The sequence below is a fragment of the Phlebotomus papatasi genome, chromosome 3 (genome assembly GCF_024763615.1).
Source record: "Phlebotomus papatasi isolate M1 chromosome 3, Ppap_2.1, whole genome shotgun sequence".
Taxonomy (NCBI): Eukaryota; Metazoa; Arthropoda; class Insecta; order Diptera; family Psychodidae; genus Phlebotomus; species Phlebotomus papatasi.
Window position 1 is genome coordinate 63,123,707 of NC_077224.1, and position 17,688 is coordinate 63,141,394.

Genomic DNA, 17,688 nt, shown 5'->3' on the forward strand with positions numbered 1-17,688 from the left:
TACTAGATTTCCGCGGAATTAATGTGGTGAATTATTTACTCCAGTGGAGACGCCGGGTAAGGTAAAATGGGGGGTACTGAGAATTTTTGCTTTTTAAGCTCTTTTTCGCAAAGAATTAACAAAAATTGTTAATGATATTCTTAATAATAGTGTTTAAGATAAATTGAAAACCTTGAGATTGAGATGTGTAAGTTTTTCTTTGGGAAAAACACCAAAAAATGAATTCTAGATGGTGTGCGTGGTTGCCCGACATTCCCCTAAGGAAACTCTCCTCAGTTGGGAAGTAAACATCACAGAGAAAGCAGCAAGAAAAGCTAAAGTCCGGGAAAAATGTCGAAGCCAGTGAAATTCTACTATGACCTTCTGTCACAGCCATCGCGGGCGATGGTGATTTTCCTCAAATTGGCTAGAATCCCCTACGAGGATTTGCCAGTAGCTCTCCGGAATGGAGAACATCTCAGTGAGGACTTCAAGAATCAGGTCAATCGCTTCCAAAGGGTGCCCTGTATCAATGACAATGGCTTCAAGTTGTCCGAGAGTGTAGCTATCGTGAGGTAAGAAGGGTCTCTTGCGCCCAAATATAATAATTCCTGAGAATATACCCCGCCTTCCCAGATACTTGGCCAATAAACACAAGATCCCAGACACCTGGTATCCACAGGATGCCAAGAAACAGGCTCTGGTTGATGAATACCTGGAATGGCAGCACAATAATACCCGAATTACCTGTGCCCTTTACTTCCAACTCATGTGGCTGAAGCCTCTTCTGACTGGCAAGAAGCCCACGGAAAAGGAAGTGGACACGCACCTGCAACGCGTAGTGACCACCTTGGATGCCATTGAGAACATCTGGCTGGAAAAGACACCTTTTCTCGCCGGCAATGAAGTCACAGTGGCTGATCTTTGGGCCGCCTGTGAAATTGAGCAGCTCACGCTCACTCCCTATGACTTCCGCAAAGGACGACCAAGGCTTACAGCATGGCTGGAGAAAGTCCGTTCATCCTCAAATCCCCATTACGACGAGGCACACAAAATCCTCAAAAAACTTGCTGAAAAAACATCTGCAAAATTGTAGGAAAACATTTTATGTAAAAAATGTTGGTTGAGGGGCATTTTTATCGCAGAAAATAAAGGCTTTATCTCTGATCCAAATCTCTCTCTCTTTGCCAATTGGATGAAGAGGAACCCTTGACCTTTGAACCGTCCGCGATGAGTTGCTTTTATCAAAATTTATAGATGATGACTCCCAGAGGGCTCTTCTAAAAAAAAATCGCGGGAATGGTAATTTTTGCGCCAAAATGATACTCCTCTTTAGCATTTTCTCACGAATTATATTTACACAGAAACTGATCTTACATTTTTACTGATAAATTTGACAAAAAAGATAATTCCATGGTGTGTGTAAGAAATCTACATTTTTATGAAAAAAAAATAACAGTGGTGATCATAAAAATAGCAACATCCTTCTTTAATTCCTTTTAAAAACAATGAGATAGTCATTGTTCTTACGGTTTTATGGCCTCTACATACCGTGAAAAATTTCTGTCAATATTTGGAATTGAAAAAATTTTGATTGTTTTTCCTTGTATATACAATTTCCTTCAATATACCAAATTTTGACGGAAACTTTTTATAATGTGTAGTGGATAGTGAGATACCATAAATATCAAGAAAATTATTTCAAAACAAAAATTACTAACCGAAAAAACGAAAACCAGAAGTCCGAAACTCGCCTTGAAGCCTAAAACTCGATTTAAAACAAAATATTTAACAATTTTATGCTTTTCTATAATGTTTTCCGCGCACTAGAGAAAGTTGTGCCCATATTTGGCATAATTGAAAAAAGTTTGACAGTTATTCGAAAATTAACATTTTCTTACATAATTCGTAACACGGTTTGGACTAATGGCCTCTACATACTAGGGAGTTTGGCATTTTTAAAGAATTTGATATTTTCCTTGCAGCAGACATAAGAGGATTTGCTCCAATTTTACAAAAATTAACAAACAATAGCATCCAGAATGGTCTCTACATACCAGAGAAATTTTTGTCCTTAATGAAGCAAATTCGCTATGCTCGTTTAGAAAAAAAGCTCTTTAATGTCTTTAATATGGACAAAAATTTGTCTAGTGTGTAGAGTGTGTAGAAACCATACTGAATATATTGATTAAGAATTTATCAAATAACATTTTATCTTTATGACCCTTCAGCAACTAATAAAGCTATACCAAACAAACACCAAATGCTGATAATGATACTCAGCATAATATTTCGAACAGTAAAAAAGTAGCGAAACCGTGCTGAATTTCAGTATTCGGTGGTGGCAGTACAAGACATAGATTTTTACAAAAATCTATTAGCAAAAGCAATAGGGTGGAATAACCACACATTTCGTCATATTGGCCACCTGCCCCCCTTTTCGCCACTTATATTGATATCGCTATTTTTCATTATTTTTTGGGTAAATGAACTGCAAAATTATTGGTATTTCTACTGCCATGGATAGAGTGAGAAAAAATGTTATTTGTTTTTTGTACGCCCAAAAATAAAATTTTTTGTACGCCCAATAAATAATTTTGTCTACTGAATATTGAAATACACTTGTAGAATAAATTATATTAGAGTTTATGTAGTTTTCATTTTATATTATTTTTACGCATGTTTATGTGGAAATGAGACATGGCGGAAAGTAGGAATATTCTGAAATTGATTTTACCACCTGTCGCCATTGCTTCTCAATAGATCACTTGCGTGAATCAGTTTCACTTGCGTAGATTTCCAATTGTCAAAACTGCATTGTTTGATTCCGAAGTAAGTTTAATAATTTATTTTGTTTTTCAACTAAAAACGAAGAAAAATCATTCAAAGACAGTGAGTAATGAACCCTACATACTAGAAAAGTTTATGTACATATTGAAGAGGTTTTCCTACACAAGCGTAGGGAATTTGCTTCAATATGGACATAAATATCTCTAATGTGTAGAGGCCATAAAACTCAAACTGTATCAGTTTCATTCTACTTGAGAGTTTACTGTATGGCCTCAACTCATTAGAAGCGATTTTCGTCAAAAACGCTTTTCTGAAGGAAATTGCCTGCACTACCTCGAAATTCTGTCAAAAATGCAATTTTTGAGAAAAATTGCTTCCAATGTGTAGAGGCCTTTTAAAAACATTTTTTTAACAAGTCACACACCTTTTTTGGGTTATATTAGCTTTCTTGCTGAGTAGTACAACAATTCTGTTCAATCGATAAAGAAAAAACATTTTTAATAAAAAATTGAAAACTAATTTAAAAAAAAGAAATAAATATGAATCAATGAAAATGTAGAGTCAAAATCGGAAATTTGAAAGAAAACCTCACGTATGGCATCTACACAATAGAGAAATTTATGTCCATATTGAAGCAAATTCCCTATGCTTGTGTAGGAACACCTTCTGGAATTCTTCCAATGTCTTTTTCAGATCATCTTGTTCGTCTAATCGACATTTTTTGTTATTTTTCTTTGCATTGTATAATCTTTAGAGTATACAAAACTAAAAATTCATGGAAATTCGAAGAACAAAAGAAGTGGCCGAAATTGAAAGCTGGCCGGAATTTGGTACACTTACCCTAAATCGCAATTTCGAAAACAAGAGACAAAAAGACTTTACAGTAGACTCTTCGATATCCAGCACTTCGATATCCGGGTGACAGCTGCCAAACACTGGCGGTTGATATATTCAAAATTATTTTCACTAAACATGAAGTTTGTCCAGAGTGAATTAAAGTATTATTAACATTGTATCGAAGTTTTTAATACATAATTGTAATAAAAAATGAAACATAAGCACACCATGAAGAAAATTCTCTTTTTCTTTGTCAGACAGAAAATAAATTCACACTGCACAAAATAGAAAAACCATTGATCATTCAAAAAACCTAAATGTCATTTTGTCCCCCAGTCAGCCGGATATCGAAGAGTCTACTGTATTGTGTTCGTTTACGTAGCGCCTCTAGTTATAAATCTTCGAAGTCTGCATGTTTTTTTTTAGAAAACTGTTGAAAATTAGCCCTTGCATTGCGCTCAAAATATACCGAATTCTCCTAATTTCATTTTAACCCTCTAACGCAGAGGTGTGCAAGAAACCGTTGAAACCGAATTAACGTCAAAATAAGTTTGTTATAGTAGCGCTTTGACCATTGACGTACATGTTTCATTTGACGTTAATTCGGTTTCAACGGTTTCTTGCACACCTCTGCTCTAACGGGTAAGACCGCCTCCAGGCGGTTTTCACAAAAATTACATTTACAGCGACAATAAAGGTTTTATTTATTAAAAAGTGCTATAGTGTCCTCGGTAATAGTCTTATAAACATCTCTTGAAAGTTTGAACTCATTTTGACTCTTCGTTTTGTTGCTATTCCCAGTTTTGTGTGACAGGTCAGAGAAAGAGCAACAAAAAATATTTGTGCAGAAAAAACTCATTTCCAATTTCCATAAATATACCGATTTAAAGTTATCTTACTAAAATAAATTTATTTTTTACTGAAAGATATGTCATTCTACTTTGCATATTTTATTTAAAAAAATTGAAAAAACTAGAAATGTGAATTTTAGAAGCAAAAAGAGTTTCAAGAAATTTTTATATTTTCTCACCTAGCGCCTAAACTAAAAAAGATAATGAAGAATGGATGGGTTTTTCGACTTTATTGGATCATAAAATTATCCTAGAAAACATTGTTTTAGACCTTTTTTCGCATATTAAAGAAAACACCGTTAGAGGGTTAAATGTTCCAGAAATCAATAAAAAAAATATAAAAAGTGAAAATTACCTCATTACCTGTAAATTCTTTTCTGCAAGTAAAAAAATACTAATTTTTGATTGTTGCATTTTTTATGATCGCCACTGTATAAAAAACAAATTTAAAAAAAAGTTGGTTTGAGGATTCGCCGGACGTTCTAGCTGGGATGAGATGCCATTAATTTCTGAAGATGACTTTTCATCTTGGTAAGTTACACATTTATAGACATTTTTCTTTTAGATGCGCATTTTTGCGATCCAGAGACACATTGAAAAACTGCAGTAACATTTTTTGCAGGAAAAAATCTTGACAAATATATTTTGATGAGGATTAAATTGTCATCAGTGGAGTGTGTCCGGAAGAGATGAATTTTCCGGGCATATCCGCCGTGTAATACTCTTCGCATAAATGGCTTTTAGGCACTTTTTGGCTCAGTGAATGAAGTGTATTCAGGCGTTTCTAGTTGTTCTCCACCTGATACTCCTCCATGTGCTCGTCCCTCTTCATCTCGGTGGTCTCCAGTTCATCTCTGGTGCCCAGGGTGGCCTGCCGCCTTGGCTGAAGGCGTTTTGAGTCAAACTGAATGAGTGACGTTGCGCCCGGAGACTCTTCCCTGAAGTCCGGTACTCCTGGATTTAGCTTGTACTTCTTCTTCTGCAATCTGTCCACATTGGCAAAGACATCATGTCGCTCGGTTTTCTTCCACAGGTAGTAGAATTCAATCAACTCAGCCACTCGTCTGTGCGGCAGGAAATCCTCATGGATACTACGGAATTGCTTCCCATGCATCCGGATACCTTCTTCGAACAACCTACACTCCTCCTCACTCCATGGGCGACTGGGTGTTGGTGCTGTTGTGGCCAGGAGATCCTCAAGGGCACTCTCTGGATTGTACTTGGCCCTCAGGAGGGAATACAGTGCCCCTTCGCTGTCACGCAAATGAATTCCACGCGGAAGTGCTGCCAGGTCCATGCCATTTTCATCTCCAGCTGCATGACTCTGTCGCTGACTGGCTTCGGCATCTGCTGCCCTTCGTAGGAATCCCTCAACCTCATCCGGAGACACTGGACTGGGATCCCAGAGGAGTTTATCCTCACCAGGTGGATTCTCAGTGTCATAGGGTGTAAGTCCTTCGGGAATTGTGGCCTGCCACTTGGCTCCCACCATGACAATTTGACAGTGTCCCAGGAGAAAGTCCTTCTGAGCCGCATCGTCATCTCCCACGGATTCCTCATCCTCATCACAGTCTTTTCTTGTGCCACCGCCAACACTTGAATCCGGCATCTCAGGATACAACTTCCGCAGAGCCGACTCCTCGGGTTCATCCTCCTCATCTTCCTCCTCAGACGCAACATCACTCTCTGCCTCTGATCCCGATCGCGAAAACTGACAATTGTACATCTTCAGCACCTCGTCAAGAGGCATCTCCGATTCCATCTGCAGCGTGGATAATTCTGTATTGGGATCCTCAGATTCTGCCTTAGCTAGTTCTTCTTCCTCCTCGAGAGTGCGTTCATCGTCAAAATCATGCACCATCATGTCCACATCCAGCTCAAAAGTTGCATCCGGAAGGATCTCTTCCGGAGCCTCTCCACGCTGCCTGGAAGCTGTGCGTCGAACTTTACCACCAGCAGCCGCAGCTGCTGATGGTCTACGCCTCCTCGATGGGGCTCTGATCTGGGGCGGAGCCTCAGATGCCCGGGTTTCCGGTGGTTCTTCCGCTGTGGCTGTTTTGTCGTGCTCCATTGCACTTGCACTTGAGTCCATAAACACACAATTTCAATGTCCAACACTCAAGACGCCATCCGACACCTCACCAACAATCTTGTGGACACTCTTGGTGATTTTTCACTGAGAAAAAATGCAAAAAAACACAGGGAAAATTCCGTTTTTAAGACACTTTTTTCGCGCACGATCGCCCTCAACTGTCAAACTGCGAGCGCGTCCCCTCTTTTCTACCAAACATCGCATACTCACCACCCAACCCAACTGACCAGGCGTTAACAGTTGGTAACCAGCTGTTAACAATACCCGGCCGGAACAAATGTTATACAATATTAGATAAATATTATATACGAATAGGGAGAGTAGGTCTACTATAGTCGGGATAGTAGGGCGATTTTAGGCCTACCCTCCATATAAAACACTGTGTCGTTTTACTAGTGGAAGAGACTTTTTGGCAGCATTAGTATTGGTGTGACTGCCGTGTACGTGTGAATCATAAATATTAATTTTTTCACCTGATGAGGCAATTTTCTAACAGGAAACGTAATTCTTAAGCTTCCTTGACTATTTCAATACCTATATTCATATAAACCTTTGCAAAAGAACAAAAAATTTGCACATTTATTGCTGACTGTGGAACATATCAAAGACACTGTAGAACGAATGGAATTTATCTCGGACAGTTTCAAGGATAGAATATCATATATTTATATATGAAACATATAATACAAATCGGACTCAGATTTTTGTCAGACTAATATCATATAAAAATGTTATAATTCCGATTTTGTTCCGGCCGGGTACTGTTAACCCTCTAACGGGTAAGACCGCCTCCAGGCGGTCATTCTATAAATCGCATTTACCGTGTAAACAGACGGAATTTCCACGGGAATTCCCACGAGCAAGTGGTAAATTGCTATACTAGCGCCCTCTGCAAAAGTGCAAGAAACTGCCCGAACGCGTCGAAATACAGTAGAGTCTCTCAAATCTGAATCTCTCAAATTCGAACGCCGTTTGGATTCAAAATGTCAATTGTGAGGCTATGTTAGAAAGTTCGTATTCTTGGTGAATGAAAATCATATTTATGTGCTTCTTCCTGAATGTTTACATACATTATGGTCGTGTAAAATGAAAAGGAAGTATGTTACCACTAAGACTTGTGAGAAAGTACGGGAATTTGAGTCAAAGTACAATTTAATTTCACACAAATTTCGTTGGTTTTGAAAAAATCGTTCGAATTTGGGAGGTGAGAAATGTCAAAAATGCCCCCCGAGCGTTCGAATTTAAGAGACTCTACTGTATTTTGAATTTGAAATGGTGATTTTCCGTTGGAGAGAGAAATGTTCAATTTTGTGAAATGGTTTTTTATTTCTAAACCATCGGGAATCATTGAATTTTTCATCAAGGATGTTTTTTGCAGGATGTATATCCCTATACTTTACTTTCAGACAAAATATTCAGCAAGATTGTCTGAAAATGCGATCGGTATTGAAAATATTTCTTAAAAAAAGCAACATACAAAATTCTAGTCCAGAAGCTGCAATTGAAACTAGAATCACAATTATTTTATAGAAACTCATAAGATACGCAAAGTTATATGTTTCTGCTGCATATATCCATTTTATCTTTTATATACATTAGGGCGTTTCAACTAGGAAAAACATTTTTTGGCACTATTCTCACGGTGCTGTATTTGATGAGACTAGAAATTTTTTCTTCGACGACCATATGATCAGACGCTGTTTAGAGGTGGCTGAACGACCCTCTCTGTAGTGTAAAATCCGGTAAAATCAGAAATTTGTTCTACAGAGAGGGTCGTTCAGCCACCTCTAAACAGCGTCTGGTCATATGGTCGTAGAAGAAAAACTTTCTTGTCTCATCAAATACAGCACCCTGAGAATAGTGCCAAAAAATTTTTTTCCTAGTTGAAACGCCCTAATATACATACAATTCCTGAATAATATTGCGAAGTTCTATAAAAAAAACTTATTTTATGCACTTCAGGGACTTATTTTGGGGTATTCTTCTAAAATTTAAATAATATTGAGATGAAATATTAAATATCTAACAAAAATAATTTTAAAAAAGTAACATTTTGTATCGCAATTTGATCAACTTCATTGAAAATCAACTGCAATAATCCGCAAAATGGGAAAAAGCTATCTCACTCGAGATAGCTTTTTGCTTCCGGAAAATTCCGAAAATTTTATTTGGGGTGTTTTTGAGCAAGTAATATATGAAAAAAAACTTGTAAAATCTACTATAATGATTAAAAATTTTTTTTTGAAAGCAAATTTAAAACTGAATAATAATAATATAATAATTTTGAAAATATTAGTGTTTCTGGATTGAATTAAATATTCATCAATAATATTTCAGAAGTGGTTTTAATAGTTGGAAAGGCAGATACCAAACATATCTTTTTTACTAGATCGCATTATTAAAAAATGTAAAGAATATAATAATTTAAAGAAGGAATTTAAAGAATAGTAAGAGCTGTCGAAGTTCATTAATAGCAGTTATAGCCGGGAACCTTAGAAATTACATTTTCGGCTATAAAATATTACTTTGAATTAAAAGAACTATATTCTTTTTATCGTTCAATTTATTGAAAATAGAGTTTTAAAATCTTTTACAGACCTCTTCTTTGGAACAATGTCCATTCAATTATTAAACAAATAATCTTTATATGTATCTCTGTTTAAATTTGCTTCGCTGCTTGGTCTGCCGGGGATATGTCTATCATTTCCTTTTAAAACATCAACGTTAGGAACATTTTCAAAAATTAGATCTTTACTATCGCTGGTCTTTCTTATAAAGTTGTGGAGAAGAATTACAGCTTGTACAATTGTAGTAGCAAACTCTGGTTGTACTTCGATTTCCCCCCGAATTATCCTAAATCTATTTGAGAGTATCCCAAAAGCTGTTTCAATTATTCTAAAGACTTTGGCATATTAATAGTTGAGTATAAAAGACAACACGTAATGTAATAGAGCCATTTTAATAAAATAAAGTACCTAAAATATCTTCCAGATATATATTCCGTTATTTATATTCGGAAAAACATAATTTGAAATTCAAATCTTCGGAGCATTTTTGTGTTGCGCTTGAAGTCCACCAGAGGCTCATAGAGCAGATGGTAAAAATTTGACAGTTCAATATGGGAATTCCCATCCGGAATTCTCTGCCAGAATGAAAAATCTCGCGGGATTTTCCGTGGGAATTCCGTCTGTTTGCCCAGTTAATGCCCTAGATCGTGAAATAGAACCAGAAGAAGAAGCAATGTATTTCAAAGGACCTTCAAATTGTACAAGAAGGTGACGTTTTCATAACTGATCTGTGACCTATTCGGTAAAAATCAGTCTTATTGAAACACCTTCAGCTTCATTAATGCCTAATTATAAAAATTATAAACGTTTTTTTCCTAAAAATTATCATTTCTTAGATAATCATACAACATTCATCCATAAAAAGCGTTTAAAATTCATTTATTTTACTATTTGTTCACTATTTTTCAATTAAAATATTTCAGTTTTTTTATGCCTTAAACCGATATGACCGCCTGGAGGCGGTTTTTACCTTTTCTTACCTGGCGCCCAGACGGAAAGAGATAATGAAGAATGGATGGTATTTTTGAGTTCAGTGGACCATGAATTACCCTAGACCAAATTATTTAACTACTTTTTTTGGATATTAAAGAAAACACCGTTAGAGGGTTAACATTTTTAGACCCAACTCAATGTTGCTTTCCATTGGCCCAAAAGTGTTACCAGTGGCTGTTAACATTTTGTTACCAACCGGTGTTGGTTGTTAAATTTGGTCAGTTGGGAAAGTGGTGAATTTCCTGCTTCCACTAACATAACCTCACAAAATATCCCTGAAGTGATACCCAATTTAGCAATCTTCAGGAGATTCCTACACAATGGCTACTCAAGTTCCCCTGGATTCCCTCGATAAGGATCAACTGAAAACGGTAGATTTGCAATATTCTCCATAAATTCCCCATAATCCTTGTTCTTTGTAGTTTTCAGACTTCCTCATGTCCTACAACAAACTCTCCGAGATGTGTTTCATAGACTGCGTTACAGATTTCACAGCCAGGGAAGTTAAAAGCAATGAAGTAAGTTCACAAAATTAATTTATTATTCTCCCTCTCAGACAAACAAAAACTCATTTGCAGGAGCGATGTGCACTCAATTGCATGGAAAAATACCTGAAGATGAACCAGAGGGTGTCACAGCGTTTCCAGGAATATCAGATGATAGCCAATGAAAATGCTCTGGCAATGGTGCAGAAGTCAGGGCAGTTACCAGGCTAGGAATCCTCTGTATATGTAGTGTCCGGGGAGAGTTCAAATATAATGCAAAAAATAGTTAAGAAAAAAAGCCTATTCCTAGTGTTCCCTATCGCGGTAGCTACTCGGCGCGGAGTTTGCTCCAAATGGATCCAAGAAGCCCTCTGACTCGGAGATTAGAGCATGTTCGAGAATTACTCGTCCCTCTTTGTATTTTTGACTTTCTTCCGTGGCAAACTCGTACATCCAACCCAATTTGGCCTTGCAGTTCTTGCACAAAACGTCTCTCACCATATGCCGTCCTGTGAGCATCACACGCTCCTGGACATTGCTGAAGGTGAGATTGACGACTTTCTTGAACAAATAAGCTCGTCCTGAAAAAATGCCCAGTTAGTTTTTGGGGTTGTTTTCGCCTTCGCCATTGATTCACTTACCTGTGGCTCCTGTGAATCTTGTGCTGATCAGTTCGCTTTTATTCGTGAGATTCGTGTCACAGGAAGCACAAGAGTAGAGTTTTGTGCCCCCAATATGGTCAAGGAATATTCTACCCATTGTTTGGTATCAATTTAGAATGAGAAAATGATTTTCGCCAGGGAAAACAAATACTTTCCTTTGTGTGAAAACACGAAACACGCAAATCAGCTGATCTGTTTCCAACTTTTTCTTCCAGAGGACACTTTGAGCATCTTGAAGACGCTTTTTCGAATTGGCGCGAAATCAAATTCAAATTTTTAACAGAAAAGTAAGCCGAGGGGCAAATAACTACCCAGTAACGCAAATTCGGTGTTTGTACAGTAGTACGACAAGTAGTACTCTGTATAGTACTTGCCTTATGGAAATTTTAATGACCGTGACACAAGACGTTCCAGGAACTTTGTTCGGGGTTGAGTGGTGAAAATGCTGTGGGGAATTCGCAATTTTTGAATTTTAAAATAACGACATTTTTTTAATTTCAACTAACCAACGGTTTTTTACCGGTTTTAACCGTATTTTTAATAATAAATCTAAAATATATACTAAAATTAAATTTATTTGCATTTAAATTTATAAAATACAATTAATTAATTTAATTACAAATTTTTATGTTATTTATATCGTACTTTCGCGATTTTAGTGGCATTTTGAGCATTTTTGGGATTTTTTAATTTTTCATTACATAATTAGATAGAAAATTGTGTACATTTTAAATCCGGTTTTATCTTAAAAAGGTTTACACTGAACATTTTCCTTAATTTTAAATTTTCATAAATATTTTTTGCTGATTTTCTTAAAAAGATTATTAAAGAGTGGCGTTTCATTCATTCTAGTGATAAAAATTAGATTATAATTAGGCACAAAACACAATTTCTTTCAATAATAATTAACTATTGATTAATATTTTATTAAAAAAAAGTGTTTTATTAAAAATGTATTAATCCATGCATATTGTGCTACTCAAATCGTGAAAGTGCGAATACCATACAAAACGGAGAAAATTTAAACAATATATTTAAATTAATTAGAAGTTATGTTTTCTGCCGATGTTTCCTTAACCGCCTGTGTTTCCTTATGTGCGTCCTTCTCGTCATTTGACTGATTATCGTCTGCTGGCTCTCAATAAGTGCTAACTCGGTTTACTCCAGTTTCTCTGTAATGATGATACAAAATAGTTTTAAAAATCTCATATAAAAATATTTTCTTATTAAAAGTAAATACCTGAGCTATATTAGAATACGTGGAATTCCAGGGTGTTCTTTCATCTTCCAATCACGTTGTTAACAATAATGTCCAGTTTCGAAGTTTTGAAATTTGTTGTGAAATACTCTTAGAAAAGAAAAAAATATATCATTTTTTTACCTAACACTCAGATAAACAGATTGAGGCAATACAATTATTTCATTATTCATTGCGATCTGGAACCCCGGAAAAGCTACGTTCGGATTGAAAGTATTTAAAAAGTGCAGACAGTTTCGCTAAATTACTCTAAAAAATTAAAGAAAAAACTCTACCAAAGAAATCCTTTTTAACGTTTTTAACCCTTTAAAGACGATTGGGTCACCCGTGTGACCCGTAGATAAAATAATTTTTCCTGACTACCTAAAGTTAATTCTTTTTAATGTTTGTGCCCATTTTTTCGGTATTTCTTAACTTTACTCTTCAAAAGTTAAAATGAAAGGAGGTGAGTGAATGGGTAAAATTATTTGTATTCAGTTGTTAGTGAACGGATTGTATCACTAGCATTTATTTTATAAAACTTTACTATGTTAAAAAATTAACAAAAAATGCTTGCATTTGAGATAAGGTGCAGGTGACTTTGCACTTTCTGGTAAATATTAAAAAAATCAACAATTTTTAATAATTAACGACAATCAAGATCTTCATATCTAAGGGTAAGATGCACAAGATCTATATGGTCACGTGGTCACCATCTTGATTTTTTACGTTACTGTCCGCCATTTTGAATAACTGTCTAAACCTGTAACTCATCGGACTGGGCTGAAATTTTACTGTTTTAGCTGATGTCAAGACCTTTTCAGAACGTAGGGGAATGTATTGTATTGTATTGTATTGTATGTTGTCATGGTTCGCACTGAGTGAACCTTCAAACAACGCATATTTTCTCTTTGTTTGCAAAGAGCTAACGTCATTTCTTAGCCATAATAATCTTATTATTCAGATAATGAAACGAGATGCGAAAGGGTAGGTCAGCTCTCTGCAAACAAAGAGAAAATTTGCATCGTTTGAAGGCTAGCTCTGTGCGAACCATGCCTACATTCCCCTATCTATGTTTCAGTCTACGTCAAGCATTTACCTAGGCTCACAGTTTAAAATTTTGAAATATTCATATTATGGCGGCCTTTATTTTTTAGTCTTAAATGTTTGAGACCTATAAATGAAATATTTCAGTAATCATTAAAAATGTTTGAGACTTTTATTTTATATATTTATTTACTTTCATATAATTGAAAAGATATAAACAAAAAAATCATATATTTATATTTTTTTATTTTTTAATCTTTGCGACAACAGTTTTTCAGATCCTCAAATAATTTGCTGTTATAAGCAAAAACGTTACTTTTCTTTTTCTTTGTTTGTTAGACCACATCTTCTAACAATAGTGCTGTCTTTTTGTGATGGTTTCAATATTGGAAGCGCACCGTAGTTCTGTATTCATGAGAGTATCATATTTTTTAAAGTTGTAGGAATTTAGGATATTATTTACAAATGTCCAGCTATTTGCTATATTTAAGCTCAAAATTGAGCAATTTTCAAATTACTTTTTTTTATATTCCAATTTTTTTAAGCAAAACCCTTTTGTGAATAGAAAGTTACTACGCTCATATACATTATATTTTTCATTAGATATCATTCATTGGTATCGTCAGAAAAATTTCTTGATTTTTTAGGTTATTTTTGTCCCTATCATGTAGATGTAGAGGTAAAAAATGCACCGAATCAGACTGTTAGATTTTACAAGGTTAGATGTAAAACGTGTCACTGATTTTGATTATCGGTTTCATTTTCATTGTTCATTTTCGGTCAGTAAAAAGTATTTCGTCCTTAAAGGGTTAAACATAACACGCAGATCCACAAGGATTGAGGAAATACGATTATTTCATCCTTAATTACGATCTGAAACCCTAGAAAAGATACTTCCGGACAGAAAGTGTTTGAGAAATGAAAACATGTTGCCCTAAATTACCCTAAAAAAATTAAAGAAAAAATCCTATCAAAGAAATCCTTTTTAAACCCAATACACTTATCCATGGAGATTGAGGAAATTCTCACACCTTATTGTAAATTGAATGTGGGGCCCAAAAAAGGCTTCCGGATGGAAAATGAATTAGAATGAGGTTAGAACTTCCTAATGCAACCTTTTTTTCATCTACTGCCCAGATATTTTTTTTTCTTATTAAACAGCACTACTAACTTGAATTTGGGACTCTTCAAGAATATTTTATAAAAAAATTTGCCTTGGGAGCCCCAAACACCAAAGGACGCTCACTAAGCGTCACTTTTATATTTCAGTGTTTTTAAGACCTAAAAAATGAAAAACTCTACAGAACTGCAATCAAATTATCACGTACCTGTACTGTTCTCTGGAATCCTGCTGGTCAATTGCTTGAAAAAACACTAATTTATCATTTTTCACTAATAAAAAAATCACAACTCTGAGGATTCAGCCATCTGACAGACGAATCCGGAACAAAGTTCCAGGAACGTCTTGTGTCACGCTGTACAAATTTTCCATAAGACAAGTACTATACAGAGTCCTACACGTCGTACTACTGTACAAACACCGAACTTTTGGTGGTGAATGTGGGGAAAATACCGTAGCGCCGCCGCATTGGTGGCCACCGCACAGAATTAAATTAGTTTTTGATGGTGACCACAACGCTCTGAAGAAATTGGGGGGTCGCCACCGTCAAAATTTTTCGAACCCAAAACTCTTTCGTTACTGGGTACTGATATTTCGAAATCGTGCATTAACTCTTTAACTCTTTCGCGTCCATAGGGTAATGTCATGACTCGGGGAAAAAAGTTCCCAGTAACGAAAGAGTTTTGGGTTCGAAAAATTTTGACGGTGGCGACCCCCCAATTTCTTCAGAGCGTGGTGGTCACCATCAAAAACTAATTTAATTCTCTGCGGTGGCCACCAATGCGGCGGCGCTACGGTATTTTCCCCACATTCACCACCAAAAGTTCGGTGTTTGTACAGTAGTACGACGTGTAGGACTCTGTATAGTACTTGTCTTATGGAAAATTTGTACAGCGTGACACAAGACGTTCCTGGAACTTTGTTCCGGATTCGCCTGTCAGATGGCTGATTCCTCAGAGTTTTGTGAATTTTCTTATTAGTGAAAAATGTTAAATTAGTGTTTTTTCAAGCAATTGACCAGCAGGATTCCAGAGAACAGTACAGGTACGTGATAATTTGATTGCAGTTCTGTAGAGTTTTTCATTTTTTAGGTCTTAAAAACACTGAAATATAAAAGTGACGCTTAGTGAGCGTACTTTGGTTTTTGGGGCTCCCAAGGCAATTTTTTTTATAAAATATTCTTGAAGAGTCCCAAATTCAAGTTAGTAGTACTGTTTAATAAGAAAAAAAAATCTGGGCAGTAGATGAAAAAAAGGTTGCATTAGGAAGCTCTAACCTCATTCTAATTCATTTTCCATCCGGAAGCCTTTTTTGGGCCCCACATTCAATTTATAATAAGGTGTGAGAATTTCCTTAATCTCCATGGATAAGTGTATTGGGTTTAAAAAGGATTTCTTTGATAGGATTTTTTCTTTAATTTTTTTAGGGTAATTTAGGGCAACATGTTTTCATTTCTCAAACACTTTCTGTCCGGAAGTATCTTTTCTAGGGTTTCAGATCGTAATTAAGGATGAAATAATCGTATTTCCTCAATCCTTGTGGATCTGCGTGTTAGGTTTAACCCTTTAAGGACGAAATACTTTTTACTGGCCGAAAATGAACAATGAAAATGAAACCGATAATCAAAATCAGTGACACGTTTTACATCTAACCTTGTAAAATCCAACAGTCTGATTCGGTGCATTTTTTACCTCTACATGATAGGGACAAAAATAACCTAAAAAATCAAGAAATTTTTCTGACGATACCAATGAATGATAATTGTCACTCTAATGAAAAATATAATGTATATGAGCGTAGTAACTTTCTATTCACAAAAGGGTTTTGCTTAAAAAAATTGGAATATAAAAAAAAGTAATTTAAAAATTGCTCAATTTTGAGCTTAAATATAGCAAATAGCTGGACATTTGTAAAAAATATCCTAAATTCCTACAACTTTAAAAAATATGATACTCTCATGAATACAGAACTACGGTGCACTTCCATTATTGAACCACTATTGTTAGAAGATGTGGTCTAACAAATAAAGAAAAAGAAAAGTAACGTTTTTGCTTATAACAGCAAATTATTTGAGGATCTGAAAAACTGTTGTCGCAAAGATTAAAAAATAAAAAATATAAATATATGAATTTTTCGTTTATATCTTTTCAATTATGTAAAAGTAAATAAATATTTAAAATAAAAGTCTTCACTATTTTTAATTATTACTGAGATATTTCATTTAGGTCTCAAATAATTAAGACTAAAAAATAAAGGCCGCCAAAATATGAATATTTCAAAATTTAAAACTGTTAGCCTAGGTAAATGCTTGACGTAGACTGAAACATAGATACGTTCTGAAAAGGACTTGACATCAGCTGCAACATAGTAAAATTTCAGCCCAATCGGAAGAGTTACAGGTGATCTTATAGATCTCATGCATCTTACCCTTAGATTGAAGATCTTCAATGCCGTTTATTATTAAAAATTGTTGATTTTTTAATATTTATCAGAAAGTGCAGTCACCTGCACCTTATCTCAAATGTAAGCTTTTTCTTAATTTTTTACATAGTAAAATTTTATAAAATAAATTCTAATGAAACAAAATCCATTCACTAACAACTGAATACAAATAATTTTACCCGTGACATTAGCTCTGAAAAATACGACCGATTTTAGTGTAAATTTTTCCCTGATTTCGTACACATTTCACGAGATATCTCCAAAACTACGTAGGTTGCCAATTTGGGGTTTTCGGTTGCCTCTTCGTTATTGAATTGGCTTTTATTTTGGATTTATATTTTTTGCTAATTCATTCTACATTGACAGAAAACAGCTAATAAACCCAAAATTTTTTTCGGCGCGCTAGAAACATATGGGAAACATAGGAAATGTCATGCCTCTGATTTTACCCATTCACTCCACTCCTTGCATTTTAACTTTTGAAGAGTAAAGTTAAGAAATAGCGAAAAAAGGGCACAAACATTAAAAAGAAATAACTTTAGGTAGTCAGGAAAAAATATTTTATCTACGGGTCACACGGGTGACC

At 35.4% G+C, this 17,688-nt stretch overlaps 4 protein-coding genes and 1 long non-coding RNA gene across 5 annotated transcripts; 2 read left to right on the forward strand and 3 right to left on the reverse strand.

Annotated features, from left to right (window-relative positions):
- Positions 1-51: 51 nt before the first annotated feature.
- On the forward strand, positions 52-1,146 carry LOC129807145 (glutathione S-transferase theta-1). The gene is made up of 2 exons (XM_055856205.1): positions 52-554; positions 616-1,146. Exons 1-2 carry the CDS (start codon positions 331-333, stop codon positions 1,073-1,075), a joined length of 684 nt encoding a protein of 227 aa, XP_055712180.1. The 5' UTR covers positions 52-330; the 3' UTR covers positions 1,076-1,146.
- Positions 1,147-4,855: 3,709 nt separating this feature from the next.
- On the reverse strand, positions 4,856-6,745 carry LOC129807144 (mesoderm induction early response protein 1). The gene has a single exon (XM_055856204.1). It carries the CDS (start codon positions 6,547-6,549, stop codon positions 5,242-5,244), a length of 1,308 nt encoding a protein of 435 aa, XP_055712179.1. The 5' UTR covers positions 6,550-6,745; the 3' UTR covers positions 4,856-5,241.
- Positions 6,746-10,396: 3,651 nt separating this feature from the next.
- Positions 10,397-10,825, forward strand: LOC129807147 (mitochondrial import inner membrane translocase subunit Tim9). Its single transcript, XM_055856208.1, has 3 exons — positions 10,397-10,480; positions 10,532-10,627; positions 10,688-10,825. The coding sequence occupies exons 1-3, from the start codon at positions 10,430-10,432 to the stop codon at positions 10,823-10,825; spliced, it is 285 nt and encodes a 94-aa protein (XP_055712183.1). The 5' UTR covers positions 10,397-10,429.
- On the reverse strand, positions 10,629-11,464 carry LOC129807146 (protein yippee). The gene is made up of 2 exons (XM_055856207.1): positions 11,236-11,464; positions 10,629-11,175 (listed from the first exon to the last, which is right to left on the reverse strand). Exons 1-2 carry the CDS (start codon positions 11,351-11,353, stop codon positions 10,901-10,903), a joined length of 393 nt encoding a protein of 130 aa, XP_055712182.1. The 5' UTR covers positions 11,354-11,464; the 3' UTR covers positions 10,629-10,900.
- A 305-nt stretch (positions 11,465-11,769) lies between these two features.
- On the reverse strand, positions 11,770-15,161 carry LOC129807148 (uncharacterized). Its single transcript, XR_008752244.1, has 3 exons — positions 14,869-15,161; positions 12,497-12,604; positions 11,770-12,428 (listed from the first exon to the last, which is right to left on the reverse strand). It is a non-coding gene; the product is annotated as an uncharacterized LOC129807148 (long non-coding RNA).
- Positions 15,162-17,688: the final 2,527 nt, after the last annotated feature.

What these genes read in the sequence shown, in the direction of transcription:
- LOC129807146 (XM_055856207.1), bottom strand. Translation starts at nt 11,353, where the DNA reads ATGGGTAGAATATTCCTTGACCATATTGGGGGCACAAAACTCTACTCT. An exon ending in AAGATTCACAGGAGCCACAG is followed by an intron (nt 11,176 to 11,235) that starts GTAAGTGAATCA and finishes GCATTTTTTCAG; the next exon opens with GACGAGCTTATTTGTTCAAG.
- LOC129807144 (XM_055856204.1), bottom strand. Translation starts at nt 6,549, where the DNA reads ATGGACTCAAGTGCAAGTGCAATGGAGCACGACAAAACAGCCACAGCG.
- LOC129807145 (XM_055856205.1), top strand. Translation starts at nt 331, where the DNA reads ATGTCGAAGCCAGTGAAATTCTACTATGACCTTCTGTCACAGCCATCG. An exon ending in GAGAGTGTAGCTATCGTGAG is followed by an intron (nt 555 to 615) that starts GTAAGAAGGGTC and finishes CCGCCTTCCCAG; the next exon opens with ATACTTGGCCAATAAACACA.
- LOC129807147 (XM_055856208.1), top strand. Translation starts at nt 10,430, where the DNA reads ATGGCTACTCAAGTTCCCCTGGATTCCCTCGATAAGGATCAACTGAAA. An exon ending in ATAAGGATCAACTGAAAACG is followed by an intron (nt 10,481 to 10,531) that starts GTAGATTTGCAA and finishes TGTTCTTTGTAG; the next exon opens with TTTTCAGACTTCCTCATGTC. An exon ending in GGGAAGTTAAAAGCAATGAA is followed by an intron (nt 10,628 to 10,687) that starts GTAAGTTCACAA and finishes ACTCATTTGCAG; the next exon opens with GAGCGATGTGCACTCAATTG.